The sequence below is a fragment of the Homarus americanus genome, unplaced genomic scaffold, assembly GCF_018991925.1.
Source record: "Homarus americanus isolate GMGI-L3 unplaced genomic scaffold, GMGI_Hamer_2.0 scaffold26351, whole genome shotgun sequence".
Taxonomy (NCBI): Eukaryota; Metazoa; Arthropoda; class Malacostraca; order Decapoda; family Nephropidae; genus Homarus; species Homarus americanus.
In genome coordinates this window covers 1,265,854-1,286,278 of record NW_024724368.1, presented here as the reverse complement: position 1 = coordinate 1,286,278, position 20,425 = coordinate 1,265,854, and the positions used below count along the sequence as shown (strand labels likewise).

The window sequence follows — 20,425 nt, the reverse complement described above, 5'->3', positions numbered from 1 at the left end:
ACGGTCATTAAACCTTTATTCACTACTCACTAGTACTGTATGCTGGTTAGTCAAACTCACTGGCCAATTTTTTATTTTTTATTTTTTTTACTTATTTCACCACTCATATTACTAGTCGGTCGGCGATTTGTCTGTTCTTTTTATTTTGTTATAATTGTTGTGCAGAGGCGAGCATCTGTTTGAGTATATGACTCATATATACCATTTTTCCAGTCGCTGGGGACAATTTCCTCATCCATAGTCTTTTTTAAATGTCATTGTATATCATATTTATATTTTAATATATTATGTTATGTAATTGGTGGTTATGCTTTTAGACTTAATCAGATATTATGTATTTCTTGATATTTAAGATATTTCATTATTAACGAAACAAATGATGCACAGTAAATTAAGTATATAAAATATTGATATAAGAAGTTAATGAAGAGACAACTTGAAATAATTATTTATTTTCCCTTTAAAAACCTGGAAGAATTGTTGTTGACGTGAGTGAGTCTGGCGGTGCTGCGGGAGGTTGCCGGCGTCAATTAACTCTCACGGTAAGAATTTATATTACAAGCGGTCTGTGCTCAAAACTATGTTCATTTAGTATGTTTTGTGTGGTTTGATTGGTTCTGATCTTGATTTCCTTCGGAAATTGCATGTATTTTGTAGTTATCGCCCCCTTCTACCCCTAACAAGACTGGGGAGCCTGTTGGGACCCGGGGTTTGGGTGGGGGAGAGAAACAAACCTTTCCCGACAAAAATCATGGCCAAGTGAATACAAAAACACTAGAAACTTATACCTGTAAATCTAACCTTTTTGGTAATTATATAGGGGTGCTGGACAACTCTTACCCAAGCAAATCGTTCCCATCAGAACATGTCAGCTTGCACCTAATTACGAGATAACTCGTACCCAATTTATGAGACAGTTCGTACCCATATATATATATATATATATATATATATATATATATATATATATATATATATATATATATATATATATATATATATATATATATATATATCGAAGGAGGCTATGCTGCCAAGCTCTCTTCATCTGCCTTGTTGATATTGGTCTTTTTCATTGAATGGGTTGGTAATACAGTAGTTTATAACATTGTCCTGTTCGAATGAGCAACTTGAGAAAAAAATTCTATACAAGAAAATTTGCTGCCTAGTCTTGAATCTTTTTTGTTTTTTGTTTTTTGAGAATTTACTACTTCTGGCTATGGTTTTCTAATTTTTTTGTCCAGAAGAGGAACCATTTTCTTTACAGAAATTTTCATATTACTGTACTGTACTGTACTGTACTGTACTGTATATTGGTTTGGCGATTTTGTATTGGTTAGTGCTTCATACCTGAAAAGCGTCTCGTAATGGCCACGAATGTTTGATAGCGACCAGCAACCAATGATTTATTGTAAATAAGCTCAACCTTATCTAAGTGAGCATACTGTACCCCACCTATCCTAGGATGGAAGTGCTTTATTTTAGGTTAGGTTAACTAAGTTGGTTTGGGTGTTATTATGTTGTCGATAGTTTGTACGGAATTTTTGCAGAGTGGATAGTTTAGTCTAGAGTGTTGATAGTGTATGTACAGCAGTGTGTTTACAATGCCTTCTTCATGGAGAGAAAAGTGACAATTAGGAACACCTGCTACAGGAGACAATATAGGATAAAGGCAGGTCAGTACTGTACAGTATCATATCACCATTTGGCCTGCCTGCATCACATGCTCAGACGACAGCTTCTGATGGTAAGTACAGTACAGGTATATATACAGTAATGTACAGTAGTAGTACTGGACTGTACAATGATATCCCCGTTAGCTGGAATAATTGGTACAGAGCTGTTGAAGGAATGAGAGGTTTTCGGGTATTGAGACGAATTTCTCGTCCCGGAAAGTATTGCACATCCTGGACAGCCCTGCACCAATTATTCCAGCTACTGGGGATATCACTGAACAGTATTTTATTTGTTGTATTGTAATGGGTCTTTTTATAACTCACGTTGGCCTACTTTACTTAGGCTTGCAATTTAATTAAACCATTCTAAGGTAATATGTGTTTAATTTTGTACAGAGTATTTACTCAGTTTTCAGAATATCATGGCATCATATGAACCCCCTGCAAAACGTATCCTCCATAGTGGGTACTTCAACCCCACCCTGAGACAATGGCAGACATCAAACACCGAGATCCACCCTTGGAACTTAATGTATCCATTATTTATAGTGTAAGTGTGAAAATACTGTATTTTTAAATTTCTTTTTGTATTCTTGAACGTTAGAATAGATTTATATACTGTACTTTATAGTACATTACTATACCAGGATTAGAGAAAATACCTGAATTTTGATAGTGATGTTGAAACAGTTTACAGGGTTTCCCGACTTAGGAACGCCTGCCGATATGAATGGGGTTATACTTGAAATTTACACTACTGTATTTTATTTACCTGATAAATTTTTTGCTTTCATTTACTGTATTTTGTCAATCTATTTCTTCTTTTCTCTTAAATCAAGTGATTGTAGATGTGTATAAGGACTTTGGCTAGGATATAGTGGGATTTGAGACATTGTTCTGTAAGTACGGTATGCACATAGCATGTGTTTCGACTTGTGTACATTTCTGACGTAAGACCGTCTTCAGGAACGGAACCCATTTGTAACCTGGGGACCCCCTGTATTTAGCCAGACAAATACAGATGCATATAAGGTGAACAATAACAACATTATGGACATGGCTGAGCCAAGTGTAAGCCTGAACCCTCTGATGGCACCTGATAAATACTATACAGTGGGGTTGGGATATATCATGAGATTGGGTCCAACGATGTTCGCTATATACTAAATTGTGATAGATGATTACATGTAATCAATGGGAAAAATAGGGTTAGGTTCTGGAGGCCCAAAAAAGTGACTAAACTTGACTTAACGAGTTCATTTTCTTACTAACTAAAGCACCAATGAACACTAGACTCTGGAATAACAGGCTATTTCAATATCAATATCAAGGAATATTAAACTCGGCAGCTGATGCACCATCCTGGGAACACCAGACTCAGCAGCAGACGCCACACTGCCACCCTCACTTGACAATCCCACACCTACAAAAATGAATACCAAAAATATTAGTTATAGTATTAAATATTTCCCATTAAACTTTCCATTTTCTTCACTTCACTTTTCACGTCGGTTGCTTTCTCGTCACTCACACCGAAAGACTGAGCGGGCGAACGTGAATGCGTGAGTGAGCAGCCACGGTGGCGCGTCTGGTGAGCAAATAACACATTTGTTTGCCATGGTGGTAAATTTGAAATATTTCCTTCCTGATTTCCCTCGCGAAATAAAAAAAAATATTGCTATACAGCTCCTCCCCGACTTACGACGGGGTTAGAGACCCAAATCCAGGTCGTAAGTCGAAATGGTCGTAAGTCGAAAATGCTTAAATAATACATTTGAGTTACATCAGGGATGTTGGCTATTGGGCAAACTAAAATCATTCCAGACCACAGAATACCGGACTAGAGAGGCACAACCTGTATCCTGTTTTGGTGACCAGAATTCTCAGACAAGAACTTGATCATCACCTAAGTAGTTAACAGGTTGGCAGTGATACAGTATCTCAACTACCTTCAAATACTGTACAGTGCTGGTCTTGTAGGTAGTCAGTGGCTAGTTAGTAACAGTGAATACGTTGATAAGGTAAGGATGTTACTGTAACCTAGAGACAAGAGGAGTGTTAGAATGTGGACCAGCTGCTGATCTAAGATTTTTTTATAAATCCCCTCACAGAAAGAAATATCAGGTTAGTCAGTCAGGAAAGATAGGCACTAGGGTGGCTAACATAACCAGTAGTGTTGTGATTGAGAACTTTTGTTTCAGGGATGATGCTGATGCAGAGCAACCTGTAGACAGTCTGCCAGGTGTGACTCGGTATGGGATCAACAAACTTGAGGCTGCTCTAAAGCCACATGTGAAGAATGGACTTTCCTCTGTAAGTAGTAAATACAATACCATACTGTACTGTATAGGGTTGCACCTTTGCTGTGTTAACATGGTGGTCATAAAGATAAACCTTTAGGTATTGTGTGTAGCTAAGCTTACTTTTTGTTATTCATAACCTGCTTTTTTCATTCTCTTTTTCTTCCTCTTCTTTATGAGTCATATATACAGTGTGAGCAAACCTCTTTAATCACTCAGGGGTAATAATTTCTTTTAAAACTCATTTAGTCAAAGGTAATAACTACCCAGTAAATACAGGATCATATCTGGCAACTGTGAAGAAAGGCCTGATTTGGTTGGTAACTGATTATAAGGGTGACCAAGACTTGGTTATTGGTGGCTTTGATTTGTTCTTGAAAAAATTCCTGTGTGTAAAAAAAAAAAAACTCCCATCTGTGAGGTCAGTTGTGTTTAAAAAATGGGTGGTCACTTAGCTGTGTTCAAAAAATTTCAAGTTATTAGTTGTCCTTTTTAATTTTTGTGGTGAATCTGTTAAGGAAGGAAAAGTAATACAGGTATATACTGTATTGTACATTATTTTTTAAAGGTTTTATTATTTCTACTCACCTTGCTTTCATTCAAAGAAGAACTGAGAAGTGTATTTGTACAACATCCTGTACTGTAGAAAAAATATTAAATTTTCAAAGACAGATACTACTTTCTTAGTAGATATCGAAGTCACATCTTTGTTCTTTAAAAAACCTGCAAAATGGAGTACAGTACCTATATAGTCTCTGTTTGCATGGTGGTTTCCAAGACATACCTTGAGTTTCCTTGCATAAATATTCGTCCCCTAAGAAAGGGCAGTGTTTTTGGTGGTAAACATTGAATTTTGGTTTTGAATCCTGAATTTCCATGCATCTGTAAACATAGACTATTGTTATTTAGGCACCTTGCTCCTAAGAAGAAATTCCATGTTTATTTTGATATTCTTCTTTTTTGTCAATGTTTAGTTTTTGCATAAAAACTTTTGTTCTACACACTGTATCATCATCAAACTGTACAAGTGAACACTCTTGACACTGTCCAATGCCTCTCCCTTGTTTTCCACATATATGAAGTGACATTCTTCTCCAGTAATACTATTTGGACCTGTCCTCCTTAAATCACTTAATCCCATAACTGATGTTAACCCGAGTGAAATGGCTTATAGAATTTTTTTAACATAACTCATACTTCTGTGTTATATCCCACAGGTTTTGCTGTTTGGTGTTCCATCAGATATGCCAAAAGATGACCGTGGCTCAAGTGCAGATTCACCTAATACTCCAGTTATTCTTGCAGTGAAGATCCTTCGTCAAGCATTTCCTGATCTACTTGTTGCATGCGATGTGAGTTAGATTTAAACTTTAGTAAGGATTTGTAAAAGTAAAACTTGCTGAACCTTGGATATTAATTTTATTTTTATGACTCTGGAAGTTTGTTTTTTCCATGACCTAACACCAATGATCTGATGTTTGAAGAGGACGAACTTCATGTGTGTGGGATTTGTGCCTACTGTATCATTACATCAAAAACATGCATTCCAGGAACTTAAAAATCTTGAAATTCATTATGTTCAATAACCCCTACGCCCCAGGGTAGGGTGCCGCTGGCCGAACCTCCCACATGGGTTAAATCGAGAAAAATAAACTTTTCCAAAAATAATTTTTAACCTTTTTAAATGATAAAACAATAAAAAACAAGAAAAGCTATATATTGATCCTCTAGATCAGGGGTCACCAAACTTTTTCACAGTGGGCCGGATAACTGAAAGAATGACGAGCGCGGGCCGCATAATCATTCTGTTCAATACTTGCAAGCCAGAACGAAAGCTCTGGTAACGTCAGAGCGTAGTTTTGAGCTACCACGAGCCGGGGAAGGACTTGGGATCCGGCCCGCGGGCCGTAGTTTGGTGACCCCTGCTCTAGATCTAGAAACTTCCCTGGGGCCGCAGTAGCGAGGGAGATAAGGGGACAGCTTGTTTTGACCGCGAGCGCTCGTGGTCACTTACTCACTTAGCAGCCATTTTCTGCTTGTCTTTGTGTCTGGGATGACCAGTAATGCACATATTTACTGATAATAATGCATATTTCCTATAAATAATTCATTTAGAATTTATTTTATTTCCATTATTTTTTGTAAAAAGTGCTCGGCTACACACGCAGGCTGTCGCCAGGGATGGAAATATAAACAGAGTTGTCAATTGTTGTTTGTGGGAATATTATTTCATTCACTCTAGTAATGATACAATGATGCATGGTTTATATAATTTGGTTTATCGCTGTGCCCATTACTGTTTCAAATTAGACTACAAGATATGTATTTCTCATACGTACAGGGGGTCCCTGGCTCACGAACAGGTTCCGTTCCTGAGGACATTCGTAAGTTGGATTTGTATGTAAGTCGGAACACATGCTATGTGCATGCCGTACTTACAAGACAATGTTTAAAATCCCACTTTATCATTGCCTAAGTCCTTATATACATCTAAAATCACTTAATTTAAGACAAAAGAAGAAATAGAATGTAAAAATACAATAAATAAAAGTAAAAAATAAGTCATCAGCTAAATAAAACACTGTAAATTTCATGTTTAACGGCATTCACATCGGCGGGCATTCGTAAGTCGGATGTGCGTAAGTTGGGGACCTCCTGTATTTCAATTGTACGCCTGGCAACGGGTGTGCGTTAAGGGAGTGAGTGACCACTAGTTGAGCATTGTCTGCTGTTGTAACTCTCCTCTCTCCCTGCCATATTTCACTGGATTTACTGTTAGTATTATTAGTGTTTACTGATATATTAGTGATTAATCATGGCATTGTAGTCAGGTTAGACTCGTCACTAAAACCACCAGGCTACTGGGTCAAGCTGTGAAGCGTCATGGCTGTTTTTCATCTTGTATTTTTTAGGTAGATATACACAACTTTCTTCATTTATTTTTACTCCACTACATGCACACACCATCCTACATACATATTTTGAAAAAAGTAAAAGTAATAATTTTCCTAATGGCAAACACTCAAAGGGAATATACATTTTTTTGCACACGAGTTACCGGCTCAGTGAGGGAGGGGAGCAGGGTTCAGAGTGTAGTGGGTGGCGAGTGTTGTTAGGGAATTGGCATCCCAGACGGTCTCTGTTGCTATGGTGAAGCAGTGAGTGTATGCAAATGGTTACTGTGTTAGACTTTCATTTGGCTTTTATTTACTGATTTGGCAATACAGTACTTTTTGTTATAACTTATTTATTGGTATTTTAGTTTATTCCTCACATTTCCTGGTACTGTATATATTATTTTAAGAAAACTATGGCTACAGGAGGAAAATAAACACATATTTTTTTTCCTAAATACTCTGTTAAAATGAGGGCTATGTCTTATTTGCTGTAAAATATGGTACTTCAATTTTTATGTTTTTTTTTTGTCATTATTTATTGCTTTTATACACATAATACATTTGCTGGAAGATACGGACAATCAGCTTTTTCGGACAGGTGGTCCTTCCTCTTTGTCTGGATCTTTGAGGGTTTACTGTACTGTCATTGACTGCCAAATACTGGTACAGTATTCCATTCTGATTGGTGATGTAGAAATTTCGGGTAAAGTAAGGTCACTAAACAAAAGGCTGTGATATTTGTTGTTGTTGCCACACTATTGCATATAAAGAGGAAGCAAGATTGATTTGCACCTGTTAGTTTATTCTTAATTCCCACCCAAGCTAGAAAATTGAGTATGATGTATGTAGATGAAACAATTAAATGTTATAGACTACTGTACTTCACATTCACCCTTGGCTGATATATTTTAATCGACAAGCTGTTTGATTAACTTTGCATAAGTATAGACATGTATGATTCACACCCACTCTCTTCTAAGGTAATGTGAGATTAGGAAAATGTGTGGTTCTGTGAACTGAAGGTGCAACACGGTTTGTTGAAGAAAAAAATATATATATTATTAGTATAAGATATTTAAATAATCCCATTATTTTTTTCCCTAGGTTATGCTTTCTTGGGCAACAAAGGGTGTGTAATAACTGGCACTAGTTTTAATTTGTAATAATCTGAAAGGAGTTTTCTCTTGTTGTGAAACATTGTCCTGTTTTTTAAGATTTTACTTCACAAGTAGAATAGTCACATCAGAGATTCCTTAGGTTCCAGTATACTACTTCTCTTAACAAGTATCCTAACAAAGAATTAAAGGAATTACAGTGTCAGTCAAAATGGAACAGAATATTTTTCTTATAACCTACATTTTCTTTCTCTTCTGGTTCAGTTAGGTTAAGTTCCTGTTCCTATGAATACTACATCTTGACATAACCTTTTGTGCTCTTAGATACTATTTTAGATTTGTATTTTGATTTACCTAACTCACTTGTCAGTTCTTGTCATGGGTATTGAAGGGGATCCTTTTTGTGTATCTTAGGAGAGTTTGTATATCTAGGCAGATTAGTTTACAAGACATGGTCCTGTTCTGCTTTAGGAAAGTGACACAAATCAACCTTTCAACAGTCTTAACCTTGAAACTTTGCATGTACTATATCACATTTGTATAAGTCAAGACTAATATTTAAAATTGATGATGTGGGTATTTCACTTACAAGAAGTGTGTCAAAAGGGCCAACAAAAATATTTTAGTGCTAGTTACTCCAAAAAGTAAATTGTTCTCTGATGCAATTGCTTCCAGGGTCTCTTGTCACAAGCCTTGATGTTACAAGTACAGTAGCTGTAAAAGCTGAAAGCATATCCTCCATAGTGAAATTTTTTGTTGGAATTTGATTGGATGGTACAGAAATAGGATTAATAATGTACAATATTTGCCTGTCTCAGGTGTGTTTGTGTGCTTATACAAGTCATGGACATTGTGGCATTCTGAAAAAGGATGGGACTATTGACAACACCCCTAGTATCAAACGGTTGGCTGAACAAGCTACTGCTTATGCCAAAGCAGGTAAGTACTTTTGTATGAATTGTTGCAAAGTTGGTACAGGTATCTCGAGATATGATCGTTGGAGATACGAAAATTTGCCTATATAAATTTCCTAAATTGACCCCACTATTTTAAAATACAAAAGTTTCACCCGCTTATACAAATTTGGGTCTGGAAAATTCCTGCTTTGGGAACTATTTTGTGAGGGGCACATTTTCCGGAAAATTTCGAAAAAATTTTCCTGATACCCGGAAAATTCCGGGGATGGAGGATTTTTTTCCAGGTTTGAGAGATGACGTAATGGGAAGTTTCTGGAACTTCCGAGAACGTTTTTCCGTTACCTGGGAAATTCCGGGGATGAGGGATATTTTTCCGGCTTTGAGAGAGTCGTCCCTTTACCCGTAATCTCTCATCCCTGGAAGTGCTCTGCACCAATTGTTCTGTCTAACGGGGATATCACTATAATTGGATTTTAAGTGAATGTTGGAAGAGCATCGACCAACCACCAAACAATAACAAATATGTCGCTCATGCTGATCCCTTACACAGCTGAGCGCCATTGTACCAAATTTTTAAAATTGTCGTACAGTTATTATTTTAATACTTACATATTTTTGATATTTCGTACAGTACCTCGATTATTCAACTTATTGGCTTTTCCGACCCACCCCTCCCCCCAAATAGGTTGGTTAAATGAGGGTTTACTCTATTTATCATTAGTTAGGTAGGTTTTGTTGTGTTTGAACCAATTTTGTGATTTTGGGGAATGAATTAGGGTACTTTATTTATTGGGGAACCAAACCCTATTTTTCCCATGTGTTCTTTTATTCGAGACACAAAATTCACTTGACGAATGGGTTACCCGTACAGGTACAGTATACTGTACTGTACCCTGATCTGCAATGTCCCTTTCTGCGATATTTTGCGTTAACGATGCTGATGTGTTAAGACCACTTCCCTATTTGCGATGTAAACAAACCCTCATTAGCGATATTCATCACCTGCCAATTTGGAATATGGAACTCCTCTCTCACTGCATTTGTCAGCTGCAGTGTCATCTACCCACATACCACAAACGTAGCCATCATGTGTGTATGAGCTGTAGCTCAGGGCTAAGTGGTCATTATTGGTGTTGCTATTTATCATAATTTATTTATTTATTTATTTTTACCTTACAGTGAGAGGACATCACTAAAGATCACATTTTACTATGTTTTAGTGACTGTGAAGTGCTTTTGCTCTGATTGTGAAGTGCTTTCACCCTGACTGTGAAGTGCTTTCGCTCTGATCCCCCACCCCGACAATGGGTAATGTGACATTGCCTCAAAAGTTCAGTAATATGAGACCATTAATCCCCCATCCTACCTCCACTGCAAATGATACATTTTCAAAGTTATATGTACTGCTTACTTCAGTCACAAAAACAGAGATAAACTCTTTACAATCACAGTAAATGTGAGGAATAAATAATAATAATAATAATAATAATAATAATAATAATAATAAAAATGCTTGGTTGCCATTTGGCAGTCGTTTCATGGGACACGAGACAGAGAACAGCTGAGAGATCTGCCAGACCCCCTCCCCCCCACACGCACACTCTGAGGGCTAACTCCAATGCACATAAGAAATGTTTATTCCCTTTATGTTTTTGACCTTACAATATTATTATTATTTTAGTACCTGTACATTCTGTATGAACGATCGTGTCTGCTTGTAACAGAATAAAACAGAATTGAAGCAAACTATGTACTGTATATCTACCAGAAATAAAATAACGAGTTGAAAACAAATAACAACAGCTCACAGGTAGGCCTGGTAGGGGAAGGCTGAAATCCCCACTATTGCACCCCCCCCCCACCCACCGCCTTCCCCTCCTACAATCTGACACTTAACTCCCGTGAAATTTATATTTTCTTTGTTTTGATTTCATGATATTTTTTTTATTTTTTTGCACATTCTGTATTAATGACTGTGTATGTAACAAAGAAAAGAAAATGAAGTAAACTATGTACTATATTCATCCAAAATTATGTGTTGAAAAATAACCATAACAGTACAGCTGGCACGAAGAAACATATATTCCCTTTATGTTTTTTACCTTATGTTGATGTAAGTAAAACTAAAAAAATTATATAAATCTACCCTAAATTATATGTTGAACAATAACATAGCTCACACCTCAACCTTACCTGCTCTGAGTGCTACTGGGTGGGGAGTCAGAAATTCTGCTACACAATTATGTGCCATCTCTATGGATATTTTTCCTCGTTATTCCTCGTTTGGGATTTTATTTCTCCCCTTATTCTCGTTTCACGATCATTTCGCATTTACAGTCGGTTTTTCAGGAACGCACCCCAATTGTTAAGCAGGGGACACAGTATCCACTCATCAGTGAGTTTGGCTGGATGATGGCCATTGTTCATGTGTACATTGTAAATAGGGAGGTGGTCTTAAAACATCACCATAGTTAAAGGAAAATATTATAAATAGAGAAATCATAAGTCAAGGTTTACCTGTTCGTACTTGATTGATAATTGTGTGGCTGTAGAGGCATAACATTGGTTATTTCATTGTTTTGCAGGTGCTCAGATCATAGCCCCCTCAGACATGATGGATGGCAGAGTTGGTGCAATTAAGGCTTCACTGGCAGAGGCTGGATTAGCCAATCGTGTGTCAGTCCTCTCCTATGCAGTGAAGTTTGCCTCTTCTTTCTACGGACCATTCAGGGATGCTGCAAAATCAGCTCCAGCTTTCGGTGATCGTCGGTGCTATCAACTACCTCCTGGATCATCTGGATTGGCTATGAGAGCAGCAGTGAGTTCTTATGAAAAATATAGGATTTTATTTTAAAATAATTTTAATGTTATGTATTTTGTAAGTGAAAAAGGTAGAACATATATACAATAAGCTTCCTCTAATCCGAAATAATGGGGGTGAAGGCCTGTCCGGTTTGGCCGAAATTCTGGGTTGGCCGGGGGTCTGCATTGTCTATATTGCAAGGTGGAAGATTCCAGGGGATAGGGGATTACCAGCTCAAGCTACCTAAGAACACAGAACCTACTGTAATTTTTAGCTTATTAGACTTAACACTCATAAATTTTATATGCCATATGAACATTTGTTTTAGCTGCTTAGGGTTTTAACATCTGTTGAATACAGTTAATTTTCCCTTGGTCTCTCATACAGTCTCGCAGCTTGGTGCTGGATCTCAGTACAGCTGTACTCACTGAGCCACCTATTGGCTGCTGTTGATGGGCACTCTCATATGTCTCACAGCTGTGTGTGTGCTGTCACGGCTGACACACACTGCTCCATTCAAGCCTCATACCCCAAAATACCTCCATTTAATGGCCCATATTTTTGTTTTTATATATTGTACTGTACTGTAATATACAGGTATCCTTCGTTTACCGATAGGGATGCGTTCCTAAAAACTTAGCTTTAAGTGAAATTATTGCTAATCAACGGATAATATCCTAAATGAGGGTAACGAGGAATAATGAAACTAAAAGATCCGTAAACAAAATATATTTGATACGATATAAGGATGTGGACTAAATTCTTTTATTAATAAAACGTAAGAAATGTTGATACCGGAGTCTATAAAATCAGTTCTAAATAAGTTAGAAACATTATTTTTTACCTAAGTAATCCTGAATAGTCATCTAAAAGTTTGGTTGAATAAATAAAAAATAAAAAATATATATATATATAAATACAGGACATCAAATGAAGGCATTTTTGAGACACTAGGCTGTGAGCAAATACAGTACAGTAAGTATATTTATGGCTAGAGAAAAATTAAATACTTTCATTCACAACATTGTTCTAATTGTGATTAGAGGATTAAATTTGGTACCATAATGTTCCTGAATAAATTGTCTACAAGACATTTCCAATTAAAGATCCTTAAACAAAATATTTTGACACAAAATAATGTTGGGGACTATTCTTTTATAAAAAAAATAAGAAATGTTAATGTCGAAGTCAATAAAATAAGTTCTAATTAAGTTAGAAACACTGTTTTTGTTAACCAAAATAATCCTAAATAGTTTATCTAAAGATTTTGTTAAATAAAAAAACAGAAAAAACAACAACTATGATATGGGCATGCAAGGCATGAATGGAGCTATTGTCACAGCCAAGACAGTGGAATTTTCCACCCTGCACTGGGGAAATTTTTTTGGTGTAAACGACACAACTCGAATGAAGCTGTATTTATTTATGCAAACACCACTGTACTTGAACAATATATTGTAAATAAACAAAATGATATACTGTACTGCTTACTAATACTGCACTATAATGTGTATACTGTACTCACCAGTAGATGCTGTCAGCTTGAGCCTACATTACACTGTCTACTCTGCTGAATGTAATATTTAACTGTAATAAATTTTTACCTCTTAACACTTGCGACAGGGGATTAGTGGGTCTCATGTTAATGACCTGACCTAATGCAATGTCAGGTCACCCAATGTATATAAGCTTTTGTCTCATTTGTGTTGGAGGTGGGGTGGGGAGGATTGGTGGTGTCATGTTACTGACCTTCTGATGCAATATCAGGTCACCCTTTGTCAGGGTGGGGGGATTAGTGTGTCTCATGACCTGAAGATGTCTTGAATAAACAAAAGCTAAAGTGCTCCAGTATATCCTGTTTCCTTTACATATGGTATTTTCACACTAAGCGAATGTACAGTACAATACAGGGATACATAACTGTAATCACTTTTGACACTGAAACTGCTTTAACTCTGTATTCTTGGCTGATTGCGTCCTGGTACAGTACTGCAGAATGCAAATTTACGCAAAAACAGCAGTGAGCGAGGGATCAACCTTGTACAGTGGCAGAAGACTATGAACTAAATGCTTCATGATGGTAGCTAGGCTTAGAGGGGATAAGCTGGGAGATGCATCAGCCTATCACAGGCGACCCATGCAGTCACATGACAGTAGTATTAGCCAATCGTAGCACTTGAGTCTACAGCCCAAGTTAGCCAAGTGGTGTTCCCACCCATGCAGTTGGCACTTGGTGACGTGCCAGAGCATGATGCAATTTCTCGGAACTCCCAGAACATTTGTTCGTTGGGGACTGGGGATTCCAGCTAACAGGGAGATTACTATACAGTATATGACTTCTCTTTCTTTCAATTTTCCAGGATCGCGATGTAGAGGAAGGTGCAGACATGTTGATGGTAAAACCTGGCATAGCATACCTTGATGTGGTACGTCAAACTAAGGACAGATACCCACATTATCCACTGTTTATCTATCAGGTGAGTTAAAATATATCTTTGTGTGTTTGTACTTTGGAGTGGTACCACATTTATAGTTTGTCAATATAGAAAATTCAATCCTACTTTAATATTGTATTGCACTTGGCTATTTGTCTGTGTCATGGGTTGCATTAGGTCTACTCACACAGCCCTACTCCAGTGTTTGTTTTACGGGAGATAAGATGCCAGGCGAGCTGTAACTCTGTCATCACTATTTCATTAGTGGGTATGTGAGGCAGTGTGTGTGTGGGATTGAGACGGTGTTGTATTGTTCATCGTGTCTCACGCCCCCAAAGCCACATTTTTATCCAGTAGGCTCTAGACCATGGCTTAGTTAAAATGTCCTCATTCTCCCCTGCCTTAAGGGAATGGGACGCTACGCAGAGACCTTTACCACGACACCATCCTGTGGACTGTCAGTGAAAAGAGACTGTGTGTGTGCCAAACCAAGTCGCCTTACTAGGTTGCTGCTAACATGATTTATATGCTTTACCAGGTGTCTGGAGAATATGCCATGTTACACCATGGAGCCAAAGCAGGAGCCATCAACCTCCGTGTGACACTCATGGAAGTTCTCACCAGCATGCGTCGAGCAGGTACAGCGAACAATATCAGTTATAGAAAATTTAATTGTTGTTTATTCCAAATGTTTAGTAATTTAATTGGTATTTTTCACCCTGGCTCCTCTGTGTCATTCTACCACACCAGGACTTTCTGCAATAACCTTCTTAATATACCATTTCCTAGTTTTCTTTCTTTTGTCCATTTGCCGGTACTTTTAAATCATTGGTTTTCTTAATTCTTTTATATTTGTCTCCACATATCTATCATAGTGGACTAGCAAAGTCATCAAAAAATATTTAGATGGTATTTTGTTAAAAATATGCATCAATGCTGGGTCAATTTCTTATGGGATGAGTAAACATATGTAGGTGGATGCCAATGCCAATGGCAGTTCGCGGCCATTTTGAGACCCAAACCCCCTCGAATTTTAAGGGCATGCTTATTTACAATATATTTTATGTATACAGTGGGTGTTTGCATAAATATATACAGCTCCATGCAAGATGCGTCGTTTAGACTGGAAAATGTTCCCTAGTGCAGAGTGGAAAATTCCACCATCTTCACCGGCACACCGCTCCAATCATTCCTCCCTCGCCTATATCATATAGATTTTTGGTTTTTTTAATATATTTATTTAACCAAACTTTTACAAACGGTACCAGTAATCTATTCAGTATTATTTTGATAAAAAAAAATGGTGTAACTTAATTAGAACTGATTTTATAGATTGGTATCAAGATTTCTTACATTTTTCGTAAAAGAATTTAGTCCCATCATTGTATTGTGTCGAAATATTCTTTTAAGGATCTTTTATTGGAACTGTCTTCTTGAGAATTTATCCAGGATCATAATGGTATCAAATTCATCTCTGACACAATTAGAACAGATGCTGTGAATAGAAGTTCATACACTTTTTCAGTAGTCGTAAAAATTTTTACTTGTGCCCACAGTCTAAATGTAATGGGGGAGTGTTTATCCGTGGGAAGTGAGATGATGAGATCCCTAGATTAGAGTTAAGATGAGATGCGTAGTTTAGACTCTCTTAGACTCTCCCAAAAACTTTCCCCAGCACCCAAAAACATTCCGAGGATGTAGGTTAGTGTCTGTCTGTGCAAGATGCATGGTTTAGACTCTCGCAAACTTTTCCCAGTACCTGTACCCTGAAAAATTCCGTGGATGTGGGATTTTTCCGGGTTTAAGAGGATCATCTCATTAATGTACTTAGAAATCTCTCATCCCCTGAAGAGCTCTGTACCAATTGTTCTGGCTAATAGGGATATCACTGTGTGTTTGTTTGTTTGTTTGTTTGTTTGTTTGTTTGTTTATTGATTGATTGATTGATTTATTTATTTTTTACTCAGGTGCTGATGTGGTCATCTCTTATTTCACACCAACTGTTCTGGAATGGCTCAAGGAAGAGAAGAAAAATTCATAAATTGGTTAATTTATTTAAATGGAGAGGTAGATGAAATTTCATTATGTTGGCAGGTATTACAGTTATGGAAATTATCAAAATTTTTGGAACTTAGAATTAATGCTGTGAGTACTATACCTGCTGTACACTGAAATCCAACATTGTAATAAAATTAAATATAAAGGCTCACATGAGTGTGATACAGATTAAAGGTAAGATGATTTGATGCTTTATGCAGGTATTGTATTCACTCAAAATGTACTCCATGATATAACTATTACAGTTTTATTTATGTTTATCTTGTATAATGTATAGTACATACATTGATAAGGAAGTGACAGTGTCATGTCACCAACATAACATTGTCAGTACAGTAAGTTGAGTTTGTGGGGTTGTTTTCTGGTGGCGAGAAGGAAAATGTGTGACAATTATAAGCGATATTTGTAGAAAGTGAAATGGAGAGGAGATTGTTCATGCAGCATACTCCTATTAATATGAAGAAAGTTGCTGTATATTTTTTATATGTAATTTTTCTTAAATTTTTTTTATAAAGTTGTTTAACTATTTTTTTAGCAATACTGTTGTTGATTTCTATAATTCACAAGTGTTAGTTTGTTATGGATGTTTTCTTTTTATACAAATAACTGCATTGAATGAAAGCTTAAATAAATGAAGCGTTCATATCGTGTTTTACAAAGTTTTTAATAGTTTCCTGAAGTTTCCAAATACAGTATATTTGATTAAGAACCTTACACTTAATGAAATACTCAGATAAAAAGATTTGTGATTACTGCTTTATAAAGTATTTGTTTTAAATCATAACATGTTCATTATTATTATTACTTTCCTTTCAAGATTAAAGAACTAATGGTTTTATTAGATCTAGTCCTAAGGGTGTGGCCACACTAGCATGCAGTTTGCCTGAAATGTAATCAACAAGAAGAAATGAAGCATGTTTCGGACTGCCAACTCTTCCTCATACAATGTTATCAGATTAATTTACAGCCAAATGTAATTTACAAGGCATTTAATGATGTTTCTGCAGATTTGTTTAAATTCATTAATACAAATTATAAATAACAAATGTCTCACCCCAACAAATGATTTACACACAAATTACTCAGTAAAATTACTGGTATGTATGTTTCACTTCAAAGCAATTCATTGTTTTGAAATAAATATATCATTAAAAATAACTAAATACTGTAGATCACTTGCATCACACAAAATGAAGGAGTGTTCAAAGACATATGTACACAGTAAAACAGAGTGCAAAGCTGATTGAGAAGCATGAGTATTGATCCACCAATTCCTGAACCTAAATTTAATTGAACAGTAATTATATAAAGTCCGTTGCATTGTGAATGGTACAAATATTATAGAATACCCGTAGGAGTGCACGTTTTTTTTAATTGCTGTATTGCTATCATATGAGGACTTTACTATAATAAAAATTTTATAATTTATAAATTACAAATTAGAGAATGAACATTTGTAATGGTCATGAGTTGAGCACAGTTAACCGGATACGTTCAGAATATTTATTCCAATTTGGAATAATACAAATTAATAGATATTTCAATATATGTACTTCCAGAACCACCATATTGTTCTAACTTAGAAAGAATTATGAAATGTTGTAGATTGCTGTACTGTATATATATTATACAGGCAGTCCCCAACTTACGATAGAGATACATTCCTGGACCCTGATCGTAAGCTGATTTGTTTGTAAGTGAAAACCTTGTTAATTCCAGAGTTAAGTTAGGTTAAATCTCAACCCTGCCCATACAAAACAACAGTAATAACCCAAATGTAACAAATAATGTAAATACTATAAATCAAGTGATGTTAAACAATATAGAATAATGAAAACAATAAAAAAAAATTATTTTAATTACATATATTTGCGATGAATGCATTAGGATCCCGTTTGTAAGTGCGGATGATCGTAAGTCGGACGGTCGTAACTCGGGGACTGCCTGTATACGGTTGTTAAAAAGTTATACAGTACACTGCATTTTTATTGTTATATTATAGTACATGTACTGTACTTTTATTTGTGTTTGGTAAGTCAAATGTGCTGACTATTGCACATTTTATATCATGCTTAAAGCGCTTGAGGTACTTTAATTAAAATGTTTATTTGGTTGTGGTAAAGCTTATTTTTGTACTCATATTAGGCACTATATGATGATAACAGTGTCAATGGTGGTTGGGTTTGTTGATTTAACCCTTTAGCGGGCAGGGGCTCCCCTCGGCTGAATAAAATTGTCTGGCATTAGCCAGAATAAAATCCCTAAGGGTTGCTTTGCCATCTGAAGGGTTAATACCTGTGATCTTTTTTAAAATTCCTAAAGCAATAGTTAATTCTAACTTTTTGTACTTTTATCTAAATATAAATTTTATAATCATAAAAATAGTTTTTGATCCTAATATAACTCATTTGACAGCAAATTTTATTAAAAATTAGCTACTTTCCATTAAGTTATAGCAATAATACAAAGTGTCAGATGGATTTCACGGTATAAATGGATTTGCATAGATGTGGTTTACATTTTTACCAACCAATTTTTGCTTATGCTGGTCAATTAGACAACCACAGTGGTCTGTCAGTTGATCATAGTGGTCATCGGTTGGCCAAAGTAGCCAATCAGTTATTTACACTGATCATTCATTACCTGTGGTCCTTTAGGATATCCTGTAACTCACAAAATGTGCAACATTGCCCATGTGCATCAGTAAGGGAGGTTTAAATGAATTTGTGATATGATGGGGGCACGTGTTTGCGTCTCTCATGCCTTCAGTAGTGTTGTGGAGCCACGAGAGTGCATATGGGTCACCCAGCTTCTCGCTTGGTAAGTATTAAGTCATAAGCTTAAGCGTATCTTAATCTTTTATAAAAATACATACCTTCATTGTTATGTGTCGCATGCTCATTAGATTCTTAGAACAGCCAATGCATTTTGAAGGTTAGGCCTAACACTAGTCACTGTAAATAATTTCAACATAGTGCATTAGAATAGTTTTAAGTACAGTACTGTAATACTACTGATCCAGAGAGAACAAAATCCCAAGTAGAACATTAAGTGATTAAAGATCTTGCATGAAATCATGGCCAAATTGATACCCACAGAGGTCCAGACTGATAATATGGCAGTTCAGGTCAACATAACACAAAATCTCCATGACAAGACAAAGAAACAATGAGAGATGAATTAATGTAAAGACAACCTCATTATAAAGAATCTGAAGAGGAAGGAGGGAGAGTCAGATATGCTGAGAAATGTGGTTGGCTCTGAAGACAAGTTGTACATCACAAAAATGGAAGACTTAATAAATTTATGCAGTGGTGGTGATCCCTGAACATGAGGACTGTAGGGATATCTCAAAGAATGCATGAAATCTCTGACAATTAACCAAGTACAGTAATGTCTACATCACCCCCAACCTGACAACCCCCCCCCCCCTCTCAAAAAAAAAAATACGAAGAACTCGGACAAACTGAAAGCTTTATGCGGTATCACACAGGCACTTGTAGAAGCATTTTTTTGGCTTTCATCTAGTACTAGTGGCCGGAGATTCATCTGCTTCTCTAGTTTAATCAGGTCTTCATTGCTTAATTCTTCAGCATAAGACTCGAGCAACTGTGTGACATCGTCCTCATGAATATCAAGCTGGACAAACTGTGGGCAGTGTTTTTTCGAAACACCATATGCCCTTACCTTTTGAACTGGTTAAACCAGCCCCTACTAGCAATAATATCTTCTTCATCATTTTCACCACCACGTTTAGCCTTAAGTTAGCAAGCAAGCTTCTCGCTTTTTCCTTAATCAAGGCTTGACTTAAGAGGCAAATCCCGTTGATTTTGATCTTCCAACAATCTGTCCATTTCAATTAACAATCCACTTCTTTGTTTGGTTATCACAGTTCAGTGCATAGGTGTAGATCTTTTACACATTTAAGAATTTTCTCTCTCTTTTAAAACTGTTCCAACCATTGAACAACTGAAACCCACTACCTTATCCATCACCGAGGGTGTTTCGCCTTTTTCAGAATGTTTAATTTCATCAACTTTCACTTCCATTGTAATAGTTTTCCTTTTCTTGGATGCAGTACTATCACTTGCATCAGGTTTGCATTTGGGAGTCATGATGAGGGCTGAAAAAGAGAGTTAATAAGAAAAAATCACCAGTTTGCACTTGATCACGCACATTTAGGCAATGAGGGGAAAGTGTACTGATGCTCCTGCTCCCTCAAGG

General features: G+C 36.4%; 1 protein-coding gene across 2 annotated transcripts; it reads left to right on the top strand.

Annotated features, from left to right (window-relative positions):
- Positions 1 to 474: 474 nt before the first annotated feature.
- On the top strand, positions 475 to 18,583 carry LOC121864116 (delta-aminolevulinic acid dehydratase-like). 2 transcript variants are annotated; one of them, XM_042363031.1, is made up of 9 exons: positions 475 to 542; positions 2,086 to 2,226; positions 3,878 to 3,989; positions 5,194 to 5,328; positions 8,807 to 8,927; positions 11,491 to 11,723; positions 14,069 to 14,185; positions 14,682 to 14,781; positions 16,111 to 18,583. In XM_042363031.1, exons 2-9 carry the CDS (start codon positions 2,099 to 2,101, stop codon positions 16,182 to 16,184), a joined length of 1,020 nt encoding a protein of 339 aa, XP_042218965.1. In that variant the 5' UTR covers positions 475 to 542; positions 2,086 to 2,098; the 3' UTR covers positions 16,185 to 18,583. The 2 variants fall into 2 exon arrangements, with proteins under 2 accessions (XP_042218965.1, XP_042218967.1); XM_042363033.1 differs by having other exon boundaries at positions 478 to 542; positions 2,093 to 2,226.
- The last annotated feature ends 1,842 nt before the right edge of the window (positions 18,584 to 20,425 follow it).

What these genes read in the sequence shown, in the direction of transcription:
- LOC121864116 (XM_042363031.1), top strand. Translation starts at nt 2,099, where the DNA reads ATGGCATCATATGAACCCCCTGCAAAACGTATCCTCCATAGTGGGTAC. An exon ending in TGAAGAATGGACTTTCCTCT is followed by an intron (nt 3,990 to 5,193) that starts GTAAGTAGTAAA and finishes TATATCCCACAG; the next exon opens with GTTTTGCTGTTTGGTGTTCC. An exon ending in CACCAGCATGCGTCGAGCAG is followed by an intron (nt 14,782 to 16,110) that starts GTACAGCGAACA and finishes TTTTTTACTCAG; the next exon opens with GTGCTGATGTGGTCATCTCT.